This window comes from Dipteris shenzhenensis, chromosome 27 (assembly GCF_047967505.1).
Source record: "Dipteris shenzhenensis isolate YYH24624 ecotype China chromosome 27, Dip_SZ_1.0, whole genome shotgun sequence".
NCBI classification, from domain to species: Eukaryota; Viridiplantae; Streptophyta; class Polypodiopsida; order Gleicheniales; family Dipteridaceae; genus Dipteris; species Dipteris shenzhenensis.
The window spans coordinates 33,947,878-33,966,573 of NC_141622.1; the positions used below are offsets into that span (position 1 = coordinate 33,947,878).

An 18,696-nucleotide genomic window follows, 5' to 3' on the forward strand; every position below is an offset into this window, starting at 1 on the left:
ACCAGTGAACTGTCTGTAGGGTCGGAAGATACGATCCATCATTCTATTGAAAGTAGCTGGGGCATTAGTCAATACAAAAGGCATCATCAGATACTCATATAACCCAAAAGTAGTGTGGAACGCGCATGAGAGAAGTACAAGAGAGAGAGAGAGAGAGAGAGAGAGAGAGAGAGAGAGACGTGAGAGAGAGCATAGCTGAGTTAGCACGAGCGCGCATGAGAGAGAGAGAGAGAGAGAGAGAGAGAGAGAGAGAGAGAGACAGAGGGGGGGGGGAGGGAGAGAGAGGGAAGAGAGAGAGAGAGAGAGAGAGAGAGAGAGAGAGAGAGAGGAGAGGAGAGGAGAGGAGAGGAGAGCGAGCGAGAGAGAGAAAGAAAGAAAGAAATTTTATTAAAGTCTTCGGGAGACCGTGAAGGTCTATGAGACTAAAGATAACTAGTACAATGAGCATAACGGTGGCGGTCTCAAAACGGTCCGGCCAACCGTTTCTTCAAAAAAGTTATGAAGGACGGTGTGTCTAGTCCTGGTGCAAAAAATGTGTATCTATCTCCAGATGATACAAAAAATGGCACAAAAAAATGGAGCAGAAGGGGGGAGATACAAATATATATATATGCCTGTGGTGATCGTCAGAGGCCAATCATAGAGGGCCTGTCAAATGGGAGGTCGAAAAAACCCTGCGATGGATGATTGGCCTCTGACGTCACGTTGCCTAGTCGAGCTCGGTCGTCGGGGGCGGCGGGAGGCCCTATGTTGAAGAACGAGAGCGACGGTGACCCCGGTAGGACGTGCTGAGAGCATAGAAGGGATGTCATGGACCCGGATGTGAGAGAGAGAGAGAGAGAGAGAGAGAGAGAGAGAGAGAGGTAGGGAGAGCGCGCATGAGAGACGTACGAGAGAGAGAGAGAGAGAGAGAGAGAGAGAGAGAGAGAGAGAGAGAGGTAGGTAGGGAGAGCGCGTATGAGAGATGCCCACGAGAGAGAGAGAGAGAGAGAGAGGGGGGGGGGGAGGAGAGAGAGAATAGGGAATCTATTCTTGATGGTCATTTTATTTAGAGCGCGATAATCGACGCACATACGAAATGAACCATCTTTCTTTTGTACCAGTAGTACAGGGGAGCAAAAAGGAGAAGAATTGGGCTGAATCAGCCCCTTGGACAACAAGCGCTGCACCTGAGCCATAATCTCCTCTCATTGAGTTGCACTAACTTTGTATGGGGGCCTATTTGGTGGCTCACTTCCAGGAATGAGTTCTATGCCATGATCTTCGGGTCTCTCAAGGGGTAACTCCCTTGGCAAAGCGTCAGAAAGGCAATCTTTAAAATTTTCAAGAAGCTGAAATTTATTTTGATCTGCCTCACTTATTTCAGCATGCATTTCAACATCTCTCTCTTTTACAAAAACCATATAACCTGAAACTGCAGACTTTATTTCTTTTCCAGCAGAACTATTTGATACAATGGGAATAGTTTCCCCTCTATTCCTAGCAACCACACGTTGTACTTTGCCCCTATGTACAAACTCCAATACTCTCTCAGGAAGAGTCAACTTCACTGCCTTGCGATGGAACCTAGGCATACCCAAGACTACATCATGATGTTTCAGTGGAGAAATAAAGAAGTCTTCCTGATCCACATAATTCTGTACATGAAGATGGAGCTTCCCTATCAAGGGAGTGACTTGCACAGGGTTCCCATAGAACATCTGGTCAACATCTAGAGCCCTGCCAACATTCAGAGCCCTGCCCAACTCCTTCGTCTTTATTCCCAACCTCAGTGATAATCCTTTGATATAAATTTATCTGTAGCCCTTGGATCAAATAAATTTCAGCGCTTGCTGGTCTCAGATCTTGCCCCATGATAGCAGCAATTCTCGTTCCTCTGGGCTTGAAACATGACCCAATATATTAGGAATTCCTCCGGCCATTGGTTTGTGCGGTCCCCGTGGCTTCTTTGCCTCTTTTCCCTTTGGAGTTGAAGGCTTTTTTGGGCACTAGGCAGCCACAAGCCCCTCTTTGCCGCATCTAAAGCATTTACCCTCTTTCTTGAAAGTTTCAATCTGTTCAGAGGAATACTGTGGTCTTTCCTTTTAGGGCCTTTGTACTTGGTTTCCCTTTGGCTTCCGAGGCTGAAACGATAAGATAATTGCAGGTGACTCACCTCCCAGCTACCCCCGAGCCCACAAGCTAGAGATAAGACTTCCACAAGCCCATGCCTATAGCTCTGGTGTCCCATACCATCACGACCCGTTCCCAAGGAACCTTCAGTGCAACATCACGTGATCCGCCATGTAGATGGCAAGGGTTTAGACTCAATCTAGAATGGAACATCTAGGGGAGTGTGCACACTGAATGACTTCACAATAGCCTTGGCCACTCTTATATAGAAGAGCATCCCGCTTTATAAAAAGCATCTTTGGATAAATATAGCCAACTAGCCCTTTTCTATTATATGTCCCTTTAGACCCATGTTAGCTTGCGTCCCTTTATCCCAAGGCCCCCTAACCTTGCTTATTAAGTATACTAATAGATGGCAGGAGTCTAGACTCGATCTAGACTAGACCATCTAGTGGAGTGCGAACACTAACCTTGGCCACACTTACATAGAAGAGCATCCCGCTTTATAAAAAGTGTCCTTGGCTAAATATAGCCAACTAGCCCTTTGCTAATGCATGTCCCTTAGACCCATGTTAGACTGCTTCCCTTAATCTCAGGACCCCCTAACCCTGCTTGATTAAGTCTACGATCCAAGGATCAGCATCAAGGTACATCACATTCTTTCCCTCTTCAAGCGTTTACTCTTAAATGAAATTGGGAAAGTTCTTCTGCAAACTAGCAATTGACTCCCAAATTTAGTCTTTCTCAAACCTATCTTTCCACTTACCTTTGAGCTTGGGAAATAACTTATTTCCAAGTTCTTTTTCCGTGAAATCAATAACTCTTATAGGCTTATGTGGATATAGGTCAAATCCTCAACTTCTACAACTTCTTGGGGCGAAATGAGATTGCCTACAGTCCCTAATACTTCTTTTAGTCTGATGACATGAAAGACGAGGCGAACTTTTATATGTGGACGCAATCCTAACTTGTATGCAACCTCACTAATATTTTTCAGGGTTAGGAAGGGTCCACGGTACCGAGGGGATATCTTCTCTACCAACCTGTTCGTAATGTCTTTGAATTCTTTGTATTGGCAAATACACTAGCAGTTCCTTAGAAAACTCATCGGTGCATAAAATCATGTTCTATCCTAAGCACTCCTGGTAGATTCTCGTGAAGTAACTAACTTCTCTTGCTTATCTAGCAAGAAATTCTTAGCTACATCCAACTAAATACCTCCAATCCAACTGTCATAGGAGACGTGGCCGATGAACATGGGAACCAGTAGCCGTATTTGCAAAATATTATAGGCATATTCCACCCGTGGGATATATATATTTCCAATCAGATGGCCTCTTGGAGGCATATGCTTGAACCATGTCTTCCAAGCCCATGAGAGTCGGGATGATTACCGGAACTCATACTCAACCGTAGTTCTCAATTTCCGAAAGACCTCTTGTCAAAAGTATCCAGAAAACTTCAGATCTTTGTCATGACTATGTCACGGGGCAATCCATATAATCTAAACAATTGCTAAGCAAACTTGTAAGCCAGCTCAGTAGCCTTTATGGTTGCCTTTGTAGGTAAAAATCTTGCCATCTTTGTCAACCTATCCACCATTACCCGAGACCATCTTGTTCTTGATAAGTTCGTGGTAATCCCACAATGAAGTCCTTGGAAATATGTTCCCATGTACCGGAAGGAGGCTGAAGGAAGAGAGAGAGAGAGAGAGAGAGAGAGAGAGAGAGAGAGAAAGAGATTTTCCTGTCTTTTGGAAGATTTTGTCTCTTGATTTGCTTGTTTATTTTTTCATTAGTAACCTTCTCCTTTCTTCTTTATTTCTTGTTTTTGCCCAAGAGACTCCGCGGGTCTTTGGAAACATAGTATAGCTGCTTATGTCACGATCTGTGACGTATTCCTTTCTCTATTTCTAGACTTATGGATGGTCACACTTGTGGAAGGGTATGCCCTTTCGACGGGACACTTCCAATGAGGCACAATCTTTGCCCTTTTGACGGGACACTTCCTATGAGGCACAGCCCTTCACAAGAGACACTCTATTGAAGAGACATTTCTATTGTAATGTACCCTCTCATCAAGGGTCACACCCTTCACAAGGGGTACACACCTCTTCATGCACACACACTTTGGAGTATACACCTTTTCATGTGTGACTCTTCACTCTCTATATAAGAGAGGCCCAATTGTATGGATGACACACTACAGATACCCTACAGACATTCAAGCAATACAATTATTCCTTGTTCTTTGCTATTTCAGTCTCCTTTCTGCTCCTTAGCACTTTTCTAAATATAGTAAATCTAGGATTTCTTACAGTGGTATCAGAGCAAATCTCGCTCCTGCCTGTAGGAAATGCCCCCCACCTTCTAGCGCCGATCTGATACATCTTTTCCGCTAGAAGGATATCCGTGCACATTGTGCATGGAAGAGATGGAGAGGATGAGCGTAAAAATTTTTGGCGCCAACCCTGCCAAAATCATCGATGGCCTCTCCATCTCCCACACATCATGAGTTGATGTGAATGGACACGACAAAAATCGTGTCTTTTCAGGTGCTTGGGCTGTCCCAAAACCAGGGGACGCACCTTTTCCACCATCGGACACACCTTTTGATGAAGAGTCTCGACTCCTCACCCAAGGGACACACCCCATCGTGGACAAAAGGACACACCTATTCATGTAGGGACACTCCTTTTAAAAACAGGGACACACCCTTTCATGAAAAGGTGCACCTATTCCAAGGGTCACACCCCTTCGAATAGGCACACCTTTTAGGCACCAAGCACTTATAAAAAGGGTACCTAGAGGGGTTAAAATGGAAAACCCAGCCCCAAACCTTAGGTTTCCCCTAGCTACCCAAGGGTTAAATAAACCCACCCCTTAATTTTTGGGCAACCACCCAATTTAGGCAGCCCCTGCTCGCTGCCAGCCCTGCTTGCGCCATATCGCTGCCAGCCCGCCATCATGCTGCCAGCCCCTGCTTGCGCCATTTCGCTGCCAGCCCCTGCGTCGCCATTTCGCTGCCAGCCCCTGCGTCGCCATTTCGCTGCCAGCCCCCTCGCCATTTCGCTGCCAGCCCCTAGCCCCGCCAGTTTACGGCCCGGGTTTCCTGCCAGCCTGCAGCGTTAGAACAGCGCCAGCCAGCCATTTCTGCCGCAAATCAGCCTGCAGCCTTGGAAGCCAGCCATTTCTGCCGCGATCCAGCTTGCAACCAGTTTTCGCCATTGACAGCCTTGCCTCCCCCAGTTATATAAAAAGCAATTTACTATCTCTCTCCGCAATCTAAATGAAGCACCAACAATAAAATTATATGACACACTACAGATACCCTACAGACATTCAAGCAATACAATTATTCCTTGTTCTTTGCTATTTCAGTCTCCTTTGTGCTCCTTAGCACTTTTCTAAATATAGTAAATCTAGGATTTCTTATAGCTTATGCTTGGGCACTGATGACGACATAAGTGTTGCTTTGCTTGCTAAGTATGTCTTCCTTTTGTTTTTCAAAAAAGTTTTTGTCACCTCTTTTTTCTTCGCTTTCGTTTTCTCTTTTATTTTTTGTGTAGATTTTGGACTTTAGAACAACAAAAAATCTAAATTTGTATGATTGGATATATTCTAGTCTTACAAAGGTATATGATTCCAGGATGGGGCGGCTTTCCAAGTGATTGTGTGGTGTGATTACTCACAATTGGTTAGCTATTGAGTCTTACTGCGCATTGCAATCCACTGGTTGTTAGTCGAGAGGCACCGTAACAGCTAAGGGTTGAGTGCTAGCCTTGCTTTCCAAGGTTTTACGCGGGATTGAGATTGTTGGGCGATTTCTACTGTGAGAGTTGGAGGCAGGTTGTCAGAAGGGTGTTGCTCGGGTATTGGATGCCTGTGTTGGCATGATTGACTGAGTTTGCTGGAAGCAGAGGTTATGTTGTTATCTAGATGCCTATAGGAAGGATTCAGTACTTGTTGTAATCTGTTTTCAGTGGAATAAATAATAAAGAAATACCGCAAGGGCCGTCATCTGATATGGGGCCAATTGGTGTACTGTGTTTGAGCAGGAGCATTCTAGCTCCCTTGAATTATTGTTTTTCTGTGGGTGTTTTGTCAGTGGGATAATACTTGCTAAGTTGTGTTTTTGCCGCCCTTGTTTTATCATAGGCCGGCTGCAATCAACAAGTGACTAACCTCCTAGCCACCTCCAAGCGTGGGGCTAGAGATTAGACTCCCACAAGCCCATGCCTATACTACTAGAAGCCGATCCAAAGGAACCCTTGGCATAACTTTTCGTGATCTGCCTTGTATATGGCAGGAGTCTAGGTTCTCAATCCAGACTAGACCATCTGGTGGTGTGTGCACATTGAATGACTTCACAATAGCCTTAGTCACTCTTATATAGCCAACTAGCCCTTTGCTATTGCCCATGTCCTGTAGACCCACATTAGCATGCTTCCCTTAATCCCAGGGTCCCCTAACCTTGCTGGATTAAGTCTTCTAGTCCAAGGATTATCATCCAGGTATATAACAAGGTCGGTTCAATTCTAAGGATTCTCTTAACTTGTTCACTCTCCATAAAGCTAAAATTTTCCATGTCTGAAAGCTTTTCAAAAGCTATTTCCATAGCTTTTTCTTGTCCTCACCTTTCTTTCCACCTTAGCGGAATTTTCTCACTCTAGGAAGAAGAAATCTAGAAATAGTTGTCGAAGCAAACCATGACTAAGAAAACATAAGCACTCATGGATCAAAGGTGTCTTCGCTCCACTGCAATTCTTGGGCAAAGATCTGCTCTGATACTACTATGACCATTCCTATGTCGAGCCTGCTACCAAGATCATCCTCATCGAAGTGTGTTCTAGGAACTAAACAGAGAGTGCATCATAGAACTCACTACCCAACCATAGAGCAATCAGCTCATCCCCAAGTATTGGAGGTCAAAGGAAAGACACATGCTCGACCCTAGGTCAATAGATCCGTGTCTAATATCATACAAGCCCCATCTACATCAACCTAGCTCGTTAGGTTTGCCATGCTTGCAGTAGGACACTATCCAAGTACTTATCAGTCTCCCCAACAATGAGCCCCTGTGCCAATATATAGCCACAATCCATAGCTATATTTAGCATACAAGCCCTTTTCCCTTCTATGCCTCCGTCCAGATTTATCACTCTAGTTAGGATTGCTCATGCTAACCTCTTGACTCCACCCATGAGGGTCTCCCTCGACTATAGTCACTAGTTAACAGGGGTTAGCTAGGGACATAATATGGCATGAAAACAATTTATATGATGGATGTCTTCACACGATTATAGGAGTCAGGTAGCTCTAGTTTGTGCAGATGAGATTGTTGTCTTATAGGTTGAGGAGCTAACGTAGCTCAATTAGATAGCATAGGGTCAAGGAAGACTGCCACTGCAGCTTACTAGTATTTGCACCTTCCGTGATGGTTTCGTAGGAAATTCTTAAAGCTTTGTGTTTGATATATGGTTGTATTTTTTCTCAGTTTCGTGAATGTTTTAGTACAAGAAGGCTGGGTAGCGTACATGTTTTAGATATGTGATAGCAACCCTCAAACATATGTCTGGAATGGATGCCGTTTGGTTTGCTTAAAAAGAAGCTTTCTTGTGATTTAGGCCTAGATACTCAAAACCAAGATGATTATATATGGCCTACTGTACATAGTTTTCAGAACGTAGCTAGCATTGTTTGGAAGGTGATAGCTAACCGTGAAATCACTAATTGGTTTTTTTGTGCAGGTATCAGATACATTGTTCACTTGGTCTGACCTTCAGGCCAAGCAGAACAATGAGCTTTTGAAAAATCTAGGCAACTTTGTGCATAGGTCGTTATCTTTCCTTGCAAAGCCAGCAGGTAAGTCTCAGAGATGCATTGTTTGGAGAATATTTAGCATGCTTTGATCTTATTTTCTTGCTCTCTGCATTTGAGATCTGGTTTGCGTTTTAAGTTGGAAAATGGTTTGTTTCTCTAATTTTCGGTTATGAATCGTGTTCCTGTCATACATTTGGTTTCTTGATTACCTGTAGAGCTCAATCATAGGCATACCTGTTGTAGCTAAACAGAAACTTATGCGGATGTGCATGTATATTCATTTTTAAATCGATTTTGGTCTTGCTGATTTGGATTTGTCATGAGAGTAGCTGACGCCTTGATTTCTTCATTACTCTCAAGGCTTGAACATAATTGAACAAAGATTATGTGCATTGCATATATACTCATTAATAGATCGATTTTGGACTTGCCAATTTTGTCCAGTGTCTGAGCAACTGACGTCTTAGAGATGCTGTGACGAAAAGGTGGTGTTTTAGGCTGATCTTATATGTTGATGCCTCGACACTTATCTTCTATTCTTTCTGTAGGTGAGGGGTATGATGGAGTAATTCCAGAAGCCAAATCTGTAGAATCACATATCCTAACAATAGATTTGGTGTCAAAGGTAGAGGATAATGTTAAGCAATACTTGGAAGCCATGGAAAAGGTGAGCTCAAATTACTCTCTCCTTGAGTGCTGAAAATTTGATGCCAATTTATTTTGGAAGTTGTCAGTTGCAAAACTGAGTTCTACCTGTCAGGGTGGTATTTTGTGAATGTATCCATCATGTGGCAATTGTATGTGTCAAAAAGTAGATCTGATATCTTAGGATATGCTTTTATAGGTCTCCCTAAAGAGGGCCCTCAAAATTGCAATGAACATTTCCAGTCTTGGCAATTTGTACTTGCAGGTATTACAGAACTATGAGATATTTTCTCATCGAAGTCTCTTATACATCATTTTAAAAAAAGTCCATAATGTGCGCATTGCTTATATTAAGTACCTTTGACTTCTTGCAACAGGACAGCAAGTTCTGGAAACTTTACAAGGAGGATTCGGCAAGTTGTGATGTAGTAATAAGTACGGCTAGTGGTCTTGTTCTTCTGCTTGCAACTCTCTTGGAACCTTTCATGCCTTCTTTCTCTCAAAAGGTGCATTCTTCGTAGTCTTGTGCATCCCTTGTGTATTTCTTGCTTTTCTACTTGGTCGTTCCATCTGCTTAAATGCTGAACTCTTGTAAAGTTTTTGAATGCAATACCGTCTCTCATTATGACTCATTCAATTTTTTTCTTTTGTTGGTTTCTAATTAGGTGCTTGCTCAGCTGAATCTGCCCTCATCAACAATTTCTTTAAATGAAGAAACTGGGGACCTTGAAAAACTCATGAAACCATGGGGATTGGTTCCTGCTGGTCATAAGATTGGAAAGCCAGAGCCTTTGTTCTTTGAACTGGTAGGTGTATGTATGGCACGAGTTTGGCATACTCTTTGGCATTCAATTCTTGGACACTGTTCTTACTTTACATATATCTTCTGTTGAGAAGAGTGATGAGGTCGTGGAACAGTACAGAAAGAAGTTTGCTGGAAGCCAAGCTGATCGTGCAGAGAGAGAAGCCGTTGTGGATGGCCTTTCAGAAAAAGTGCAAGAGACAGCCATTTCTGGTGAGCTGAAGGATGCATGAGTTCTGAAGAACTTGAATTGAAATTATGGGCTCATGTTTATTGATGATTGACTTGGTACCACTCTCAGGGGCTAATGGAGCACAGGCAGGAAAAAGGTCAGTTGAATCAAGGAAGAAAGTTGCTACAAAGACGTCTAAAGACTTACCTCTAGATGTATCAAGGCTTGATATCCGTGTGGGAGTGATAACAAAAGTGCAGAAGCATCCAGACGCAGATTCTCTATATGTTGAGGAAATCGATGTGGGCGAACCAACTCCTAGAACTGTTGTCAGTGGTCTAGTCAAATATATCCCACTTGAAAGGATGAAGGTAGTCCTTCCTTCCTATTTTACATTTGTCCAGATCCCTCCAAAAATGCGAATATGTCCAGATTTCTTCCAAAAATCAGAACTTCAGAAAAAATGTAATAGTAAAACTTTTCCCTTTTTCCCCAAGAAAATGAAAGGAGGCTGAGAGGGTGCAAATGCCATGAAGGCACTGTGGCTGTGTATAGACCATGGTCTAACTTAGTCCAATTCGCAATGAAAGAAGCTCATGCATCCATGACTACTGCAACTGTAGGAGAAATTGACTGCACACTTCAGCAAGGACGTGTTGGGGTAAAGGCACTGGCCACCCTATGTAAATAGTACTTTATGTTGTACTTTAGTGTAGGACACTTAAGTACACTAAGTACACATTTGTACTTAGATGTACTTAAGGGTTACTACCTTATCCATAATATATATATGTGTGTACTTGGGGAGGTACCACTCACTCATTGTGATTATCCCCACTATTGTGTGTGCAGTGTGTCTCCTTCACTCCCTACTCCAAATCCCTCTCCCTCTCAATCTCTCAACTGGTATCAGAGCCAACGGGCTCTCTCTCCCTCCGCCTCCACTCCCATCTCTCCCTAGCCTACCCCTTCCGTACGGACGGATCGCGCAAGGCAGGGCTGCAGGTCGCAGGCGGCGCAAGGCGAGGCTGCAAAGCTGCAAGGCAGCTGCAAGGCGCGGCGCAAGGCGGGGCTACAGCGCGCAGGCTGCAAGGCGGCTGCAAGGCGGGCTGCAAGGGCGCAAGGCGTGGGCTGCAGGCCAGGGCTTCAAGGCGCGAGAGCGGGCTGCAAAGGCGCAGCTGCAAGGGCTTCAAGGCGCGAGAGCGGGCTGCAAAGGCGCAGCTGCAAGGGCTGCAAGGGTGCAAGCGCGCAGGCTGCAAGGTCGAGGGCGCGGGCGCCGTACGGACACATCCGTACGGCCGTACGTCGTCCGTACAGCCGTACGGACGGGCGAGGCTGCAAAACTGCAAGTAAGCAGCAACAGAAGGCTTCGTCGACCCCCCCTCTCCTCTCTCCCCTTTTCTCTCGAAATCTGGAACATCCATCGAGGAAAATTTCTTCACTGTTCATCTGTTTTCCACGGGAAAACACCTCTTTCCCATTGGCATTTGAGCCAGGTACTTTGTAATTCACATTGTACTTTCAGTTTCTGCCCTTTCATTTTTTTTTTCGTACCTCGTACTGCAAATTTGCACGTACAGGTGTTCTACTTGGGGCAGGGCTTTCACTCGCACTGAGGCTTAGCTTATGCCGCAAACAGTGTCGAGACAGGTCTATCACTTAGCCAGTGATTGTATGTCAGTGGTGGCACTGATTGTATGCATTGGACAGATCTGTACTTGATACTTGCAGTGTATGCCTTGTTGGATGCACCTCAATGGATTTGCAGTCAGATGCCTTGTGAGCAGTAGCAGTTGATGCCATTTACTGTGTTAATGCACGGAATGTGCTGTCAATTCAAGGGGCTTTTGATGCTATTATGCATGTGACAAATGCTTTAGCTTGTTGCTAAAAGTACAATCACTTTTGGTACAGATTTGGTCGATTTTGACCAAGTTTGACTTTCATCAAATTTGGGGCTTTTGTTGCCTGACCGGCAATCTGTCAAATGGGAGCACTCTACATGCATCAGACTATCTCGTGGAGCACTACTATGCTTTGAAAGTGCAAATTTGACTTACAATTTTTTTTGGTCAAAGGTCAATCTTTTAATTGGAGGTCAAATCTCTGATTTTCTTCATGCATTCAAAGGGCTTTTGAGCAATCTCACTTCCAAACTGTGAATTCAGTTGGGGGGGAAGTTTCTAAAGCATATGGAGGCCTAAAATCAGGGATCTTCATCCACAATCAGAGATTCACTGTTTTTTGACAGTCCGGGACTGTCACACAGCAAGTTTGACCAGATTTGACTGTCAAAAAGAGTCAAAAAGTACTGCTATCTTTTAAGAAAACAGTTCTGGGATTTTTCTGGAGCACTTTGAAGCAGCTGTACCGCACTTTGAAGCAGCTGTACCAGCAGACCAGACAACAACAGCTTGCTGTACTGTTTCTGCAGCAAGTGGGAGAAAGACTTTCAGTTGGTTTTATGCCACTGAAACAGTACCAAGTTCATTTTCTGATCGTACTTCCGCTGCGGGGGAATTTTCTTGGAGTAACTAGTGCTTAATTGCACGACTACAGGGAGTCAAACTCTATTTTCTTTACCATGAGTTCCAGCAGCGACGTGTCGTCCTTGTTCCAGATAAAGAAGCTCGAAGGAGCTAAAAACTACGACATATGGAGGACACAGTGCTACAATGTGTTGATGCAGAAGGACCAGTACAAACCTATAAAGGAGAAGGGTGTTAAGCCCTCCAACATTACTGATGAGCAGTGGGAGAAGATGGACGGCTTGGCCAGGTCGACCATTATGCTTACAGTTGTTGATTCACTGGTTGTAGGCATCAGGGATGAACCTACTGCGTGGAAAATGTGGCAACGCCTTGAGGATACTTATGCCAAGAAAAGTGCCACGGGAAAAGCTTACTGGCTGAAAAAGCTTGTTGGTCTTCAAATGAAGGAGGGGACAGCTATGTCCACTCATATTATTGAGTTTAACAGCATATTCAGCCAGGTGATCAACCAGGGGTTGAAGCTCGATGATGAGCTGAAAGCTACACTCATCTTATGTTCTCTACCTGAGTCATGGGACACATTCAGGACTTCTACCAGCAACTCAAATGTCATTCTGTTATTTGCAGATGTGGAGAGTGCTCTTCTACAGGAAGAGATGAACAGAAAGAACAATGCTATTGGGAAGTCAAATGCTTTGAATGCACGCAGCAGGTCTAAAACACGTGGAAAAGACAGAGAAAGAGAGAGGAGCAAGTCCCGCTCTAAAAGTGATCTTGTCTGCAATTATTGTGGCAAGAAGGGACATATTGAGAAAAAGTGTTTTCAAAAGAAGAATGACCAGAGAGCCAAAGAAGGCAAGGCTCAAGGCAAGTCTAAGGGCAAAGAAAAAGAGGAGCTGAATGTTACTTATGTTAGTGACAGTGACAGTGGACGTGAGATATGTTTCACCTCTTCACTGGAGGCTCATACACTTCATGCTGGTGATGGATCGGATATGTTTTCCTGGATTATAGATTCAGGTGCTTCCTTTCATGTGACATCCTACAGAGATCTATTTGTCAGATATGCAGGAGGGCAGAAGGGAGTTGTCTTTCTTGGTGATAACCATGCATGTTCTATCATTGGTATAGGTGATGTCAGGCTTGTTCTTGAAAATGGCCAGCAGTTAATGCTTAAAGGGGTCAGGCATGTTCCTGAGGTGAAGAAGAACTTGATTTCCACAGGGTTGTTGGATGATGATGGTTATCTTACCACTTTTGGTAATCAGAAATGGAAAATCAGCAAAGGGGCAATGGCTATTGCCAGGGGTCCTAAGGTTGATACTTTGTACTCACTTCATGCTGGACATTGTCCGCATTCTGATGTAAATGCCACCGAGCTGCCAAAGATTTCATTGTGGCATAGCCGGCTTGGCCATATGAGTATTAAGGGAATGGAGCAATTGGCTCATTTTGGTTACTTGCCTAGTCTAAAATATTCAGATTTACAGAAATGTGAATTTTGTCTCTACGGTCGTCAAGTACAAATACCTCATAAGAGAAGGTCAGATCAGAAATTACAGCTCTTGGAGCTAGTACATACAGATGTGTGTGAGATGCCTACACTCTCTTTAGGAGGTTCAAAGTACATACTGTCATTCATAGATGACGCCACCCGCAAAGTGTGGGTTTACACTCTCAGGAAGAAGAGTGATACTTTCAAGGCTTTCACTAAGTTTGTTGCACTGGTCGAAAATGAGACAGGCAAAAAACTGAAAGCCTTACGATCTGACAATGGTGGAGAGTATTTGTCCAAAGAATTTCAAGAATTCTGTGAGGCAAAGGGTATTCAAAGGGTGTTGTCTGCACCATATGATCCTCCACAGAATGGTACAGCTGAAAAAATGTTCAGGACCATTCAAGAGAAAGTCAGATCCATGTTGTCACATGCTGCATTGCCCCACACATTTTGGGCTGAAGCTGTAAAGACAGCTGTGCACCTTATTAACAGGTCACCAAACAAGAGACTATGTGGTGGTGTGCCTGAACAGGCATGGACGGGCAAGCCTCCGTCTTACAAACACCTACGGGTCTTTGGTTGTGTCGCGTATGTGCATGTACGCAGGGAGGACAGAACTAAACTGGATCCAAAGTCTCTTAAATGCATATTCCTAGGTTACGGTGACAAAGGTGAGATGGGCTACAGGATTTGGGATCCCAAGAACAGAAAACTTATACGCAGCAATGATGTCGTGTTTGATGAAACCATCATGTTCAAGGAACCTGTTGTACAGCAGGAACCTTTAAAAGTAACTATTGATGATGACAGGCATCATGGGCAACACAGACAGGCTGTAAATCAGCCACAACAGCAGCATAATCAGCCATTAAATGATGCTGCAGCAGATCCTAATGGACAGCCAGTTATGGCAGAAAACATCCCAATGGATGAGGCACAGTTAGGTGATCTTCCTGACATGCAAATGCAGCCAGGAATCATGGAACAGCCACCTTATCTGGGTGATGAACAGGCTGGACAGCCAGCTCAAGATGATGGTCTTTGGGTTAGAAGGTCAACCAGACAGACGCGGCAGCCAGAAAGATTTGTTCCAGGCATTGATTATTTGATGCTCACTGATTGTGGAGAGCCTTCATGCTATAGAGAGGCTAGGCAGAGGGCAGACAAGGTTCAATGGGATCTTGCTATGAAGTCTGAAATGGACAGTCTTCACAAGAATGGCACTTGGGAATTGGTACCCTTGCCTACTGGTAAGAAGGTACTGCCATGCAAATGGGTTTATAGACTTAAAGTCACACCTGGTGAAAAGCCAAGGCATAAAGCCAGACTGGTTGCCAAAGGGTTCAAGCAGGAATATGGTGTTGACTTTGAGGAGATATTCTCTCCCGTTGTCAAGATGACAACACTCAGAACTGTATTAGCATTGGTTGCACATGCAGATATGGATTTGGTCCAAATGGATGTCAAAACAGCATTTCCTCATGGTGATTTACATGAGGAAATTTTTATGCAGCAGCCAGAGGGTTTTACAGTGAAGGGCAAAGAGAAGCTTGTATGCAGACTGAAAAAAAGTCTTTATGGTCTAAAGCAGGCACCCAGGGAATGGTATCATAAGTTTGATACATTCATGCGAACCCAGGGTTACAGGAGAAGTGACATTGATCACTGCTTGTATACCAAGAAAGCTTCAGATGGCAGTTTACTTATCCTCATTTTGTATGTGGATGACATGTTAATTGCTGGAAAATCTCATAAGGAGATGAATGCCTTGAAAAAGAGATTGCACCAGACCTTTGATATGAAGGATCTTGGTGATGCCAACCATATATTGGGTATGCGCATACTTCGGGATAGGGAAAAGCAGTTGCTATACTTGTCTCAGAAGGAATACATTGGCAAGGTCTTGCAGAGATTTCACATGGAAGGGGGGAAGAGTATTGGTACTCCATTACCTCCTTATGTGAAAATCAGTGCTTTGGACAGCCCTCAGACAGATGCTGAGAGAGCTGAAATGTCAAAGATTCCGTATGCATCAGTGCGTGGCAGTCTCATGTATGCTATGGTTGCAACCAGGCCCGATATTGCGTTTGCAGTGGGAGTGGTTAGCAGATACATGGCTAAACCTGGCAAGAAGCATTGGAATGCAGTGAAAGGTGTCATGAGATACCTAAAGGGTACACAGGACTTGTGTATATGTTTCGGCAGTCAAGATGCCAAAGTGCAGGGTTATACAGACTCTGATTATGCCGGTCACCCTGATACCCGGAAGTCTGCTACCGGCTATGTTTTCACTTTCACTGGAGGTGCAGTGTCGTGGGTATCTAGAATGCAGCAATGTGTTGCATTGTCTACCACAGAAGCAGAATACATTGCAGCCACTGAGGCATGCAAGGAGGCTATATGGCTATCTCGGTTAGTGGCAGATTTGGGTTATCCATTGGAGATTCCATTGTTGCATTGTGACAGTCAGAGTGCCATACAGTTGGCACGTAATCCTGTCTTTCATGCAAAGACGAAGCACATAGATGTGAAATATCACTTTATCAGGGAGGTGCTTGAAAACAAGCAAATTAAGCTTGTTAAGGTGCATACAGATGACAATCCGGCAGATCTGTTAACCAAAGGGTTAGCTGCAGAGAGGTTTGCACACTGCAGATCTCTTATGGGTATTGGTTGAGGCCAATATTCTCTCTCTCCCTGAGGGCACACTGCCTTTAAGTGGGAGGTTGTTGGGGTAAAGGCACTGGCCACCCTATGTAAATAGTACTTTATGTTGTACTTTAGTGTAGGACACTTAAGTACACTAAGTACACATTTGTACTTAGATGTACTTAAGGGTTACTACCTTATCCATAATATATATATGTGTGTACTTGGGGAGGTACCACTCACTCATTGTGATTATCCCCACTATTGTGTGTGCAGTGTGTCTCCTTCACTCCCTACTCCAAATCCCTCTCCCTCTCAATCTCTCAGGACGTTTAGAGCTATGGCTCTTCTTCTCTGAGAGCTTCGAGGCTTTTTAAAGGAATCTCAGTGCTCTAAAGATTTCGAATCTGGGTGACCTTCGAAATGTACTTGAGTTTTCTCAAGAGCATCTAAGCACCAGCAGCACCTACACCCGCTCTGATACCACTTGTTGACAAACTTAGATTCAATTGCATGCAATACTAACTCACGTGAATACTGGTTCTACTTTACAAAAATTCAATGAATTAGTTGTTTAGCGGATGTTAATTAATTTCATTAACCTAAGCTCTATCCCCTTCACTCAATTAACCTAAACAAATAACCTAAGCTGTGTTCCCCTCCCGCTCTCCTCTGTCCTCCCCTCCACGCTCTACCTTCTCCTCCCTCCTCCTCTCTCCTCTCCGCCCGTCCCACTGTAGAGAGAGATAATGTGGATGAAAAACAGTTAAAAGAAGACAAAGATGAAGAAGACTCAAAACCTGAGGCTGAAGATGATCAGGATGAACTCACATCAATCAAAAATCTTAATCTGCATCTTAATGAAGCAGTTACAGATGATGATGTGGGATATATCTGGGGTCAAAGGACGTGGTTTGTGAATGCCAAAGATGTGGAAGCTGCAGCTCTCTTTACTAATAGTTGAAGCCTTGATATATCCTATGCAATGCAAATATACGAGGCTTTGAGAGATGTAAGAAACCTGTGGCAAGCAATGTGGTCTTGCGCCCAATAATGTTTTGTCCAACCAAAAATAGTTTTCTGGATCAAATAACATTTACAGGGCCTACACATTTCGAGGAAACCTTCAGTCAATTCTTTAAAGACACTCTTAAAAATATTCCACATGAACAAGGCGAAGAGGCACAAGGTGAGAATATGCTAAAGGAAGCAAATAATGAATTCCTTCTTCATTGCAGATTCCAGCCCATTGATGGTCAACATTGGGCTTATGCTTGTAATCAGATCGCAACAACAATCTGTATATTCAAACATGAGATCAAGTATTTGATTGAGTCCGAAAGACTTAATCATTATGTCCATGGAAAGCGTAAGATATCCTCAACATCAGAGGTCTTAGAGAAGGCAAGGGTTATATGGACAACATTTGGTTCTCCAAATCGTGATTTGAAGCGAAAGGTCACAAAAGCTCCCTTCCCTCTCTTTCTTCCCTTCCCTCTCCCTTTGCCTTTCTCCACCTCTCCCTTCCCTCCCCCGAGCACCCTCTCTCCCTCTCTTCCTCCAACTCTCCCTCGCCCTCTCTCCTCGAGCCCCCTCTCTCCCTCCATCTCCCCCTTCCCTCTTCTCTCACTACCCTCTCCCTTCGTCTCTCTTCTTCCCCCCTCTCTCTGCGCTTAGCCCCGGAGCCCCCTCTCTCTCCCTCACTCTCTCTTCTTGCCCTCCACTCAGCACCGTTGGTGGCTGTGGCCTCTGCTCAGCACCCCTCTCCTACTGTCCCTAGGGAACGAAAGGTGTGGTCACGCACAAAAGGGTATGAGATTTTACAACTAAACGTTGAATCCATCCGAGAGCCATCAAGGGGGGAAGATAATGATCAAGGAGGGAGGGAGATATTTACCCAGTGAGGGGGAGATATTTAACTAGTTCCGATGGCGACAGGGAGGTATTTACCCGAGGAGGAACATTCTAGAGATATGCTTATTTGCTGAGACGATGAAAACTACAAACACCAATTCCTTTCTTGTGATCACGGGCGATGGCACTGAGATGAACCTCCTAGCCTATCCCTGTGTCAACAAGCTCACAAGAATTCACACACGTTTAGGCTCTTGCATGCTAATCCACAAAGCCCACAAATCCCTAGATGGATCTAGTCTGCCACATGTCATCATTACAGGGTATCTCTTAAATGCATCATTTACCCCTCTGTTGGGATCACATTTAATTTAGAGCACTCTCCAATACCCTTGAAACTCATATTATGCATAATGCGTGACAACATATCAACAACTTTATTATGCTTCCCTCTTCGGTACCTAATCATCATGTTAAACTCCTGCATAAGTTCTGCCCACCTAGCTTGGCAGCCTCTCAAGTCAGGTTGTTTACAACAATGTTTTGGAGTATCATGATCAACATCAACCTAAAACTTTGATCCATATAAATAATGTCTCCATGTTTTCAAAGCATGAAGAACGGCATACAACTCTAATTCATGAGTTGGC

At 44.1% G+C, this 18,696-nt stretch overlaps 1 protein-coding gene across 1 annotated transcript in view; it reads left to right on the plus strand.

The window, feature by feature from the left end:
• The window catches only part of LOC147884196 (putative methionine--tRNA ligase), an 85,052-nt gene that overhangs the window by 38,305 nt on the left and 28,051 nt on the right, over positions 1-18,696 (plus strand). Inside the window, exons 9-15 of the mRNA XM_087398620.1 lie at positions 7,862-7,976; positions 8,483-8,601; positions 8,779-8,844; positions 8,957-9,085; positions 9,245-9,385; positions 9,477-9,594; positions 9,683-9,924. Of these exons, the coding sequence (XP_087254746.1) occupies positions 7,862-7,976; positions 8,483-8,601; positions 8,779-8,844; positions 8,957-9,085; positions 9,245-9,385; positions 9,477-9,594; positions 9,683-9,924 (930 nt within the window). The remainder of the gene's footprint in view (positions 1-7,861; positions 7,977-8,482; positions 8,602-8,778; positions 8,845-8,956; positions 9,086-9,244; positions 9,386-9,476; positions 9,595-9,682; positions 9,925-18,696) is intronic.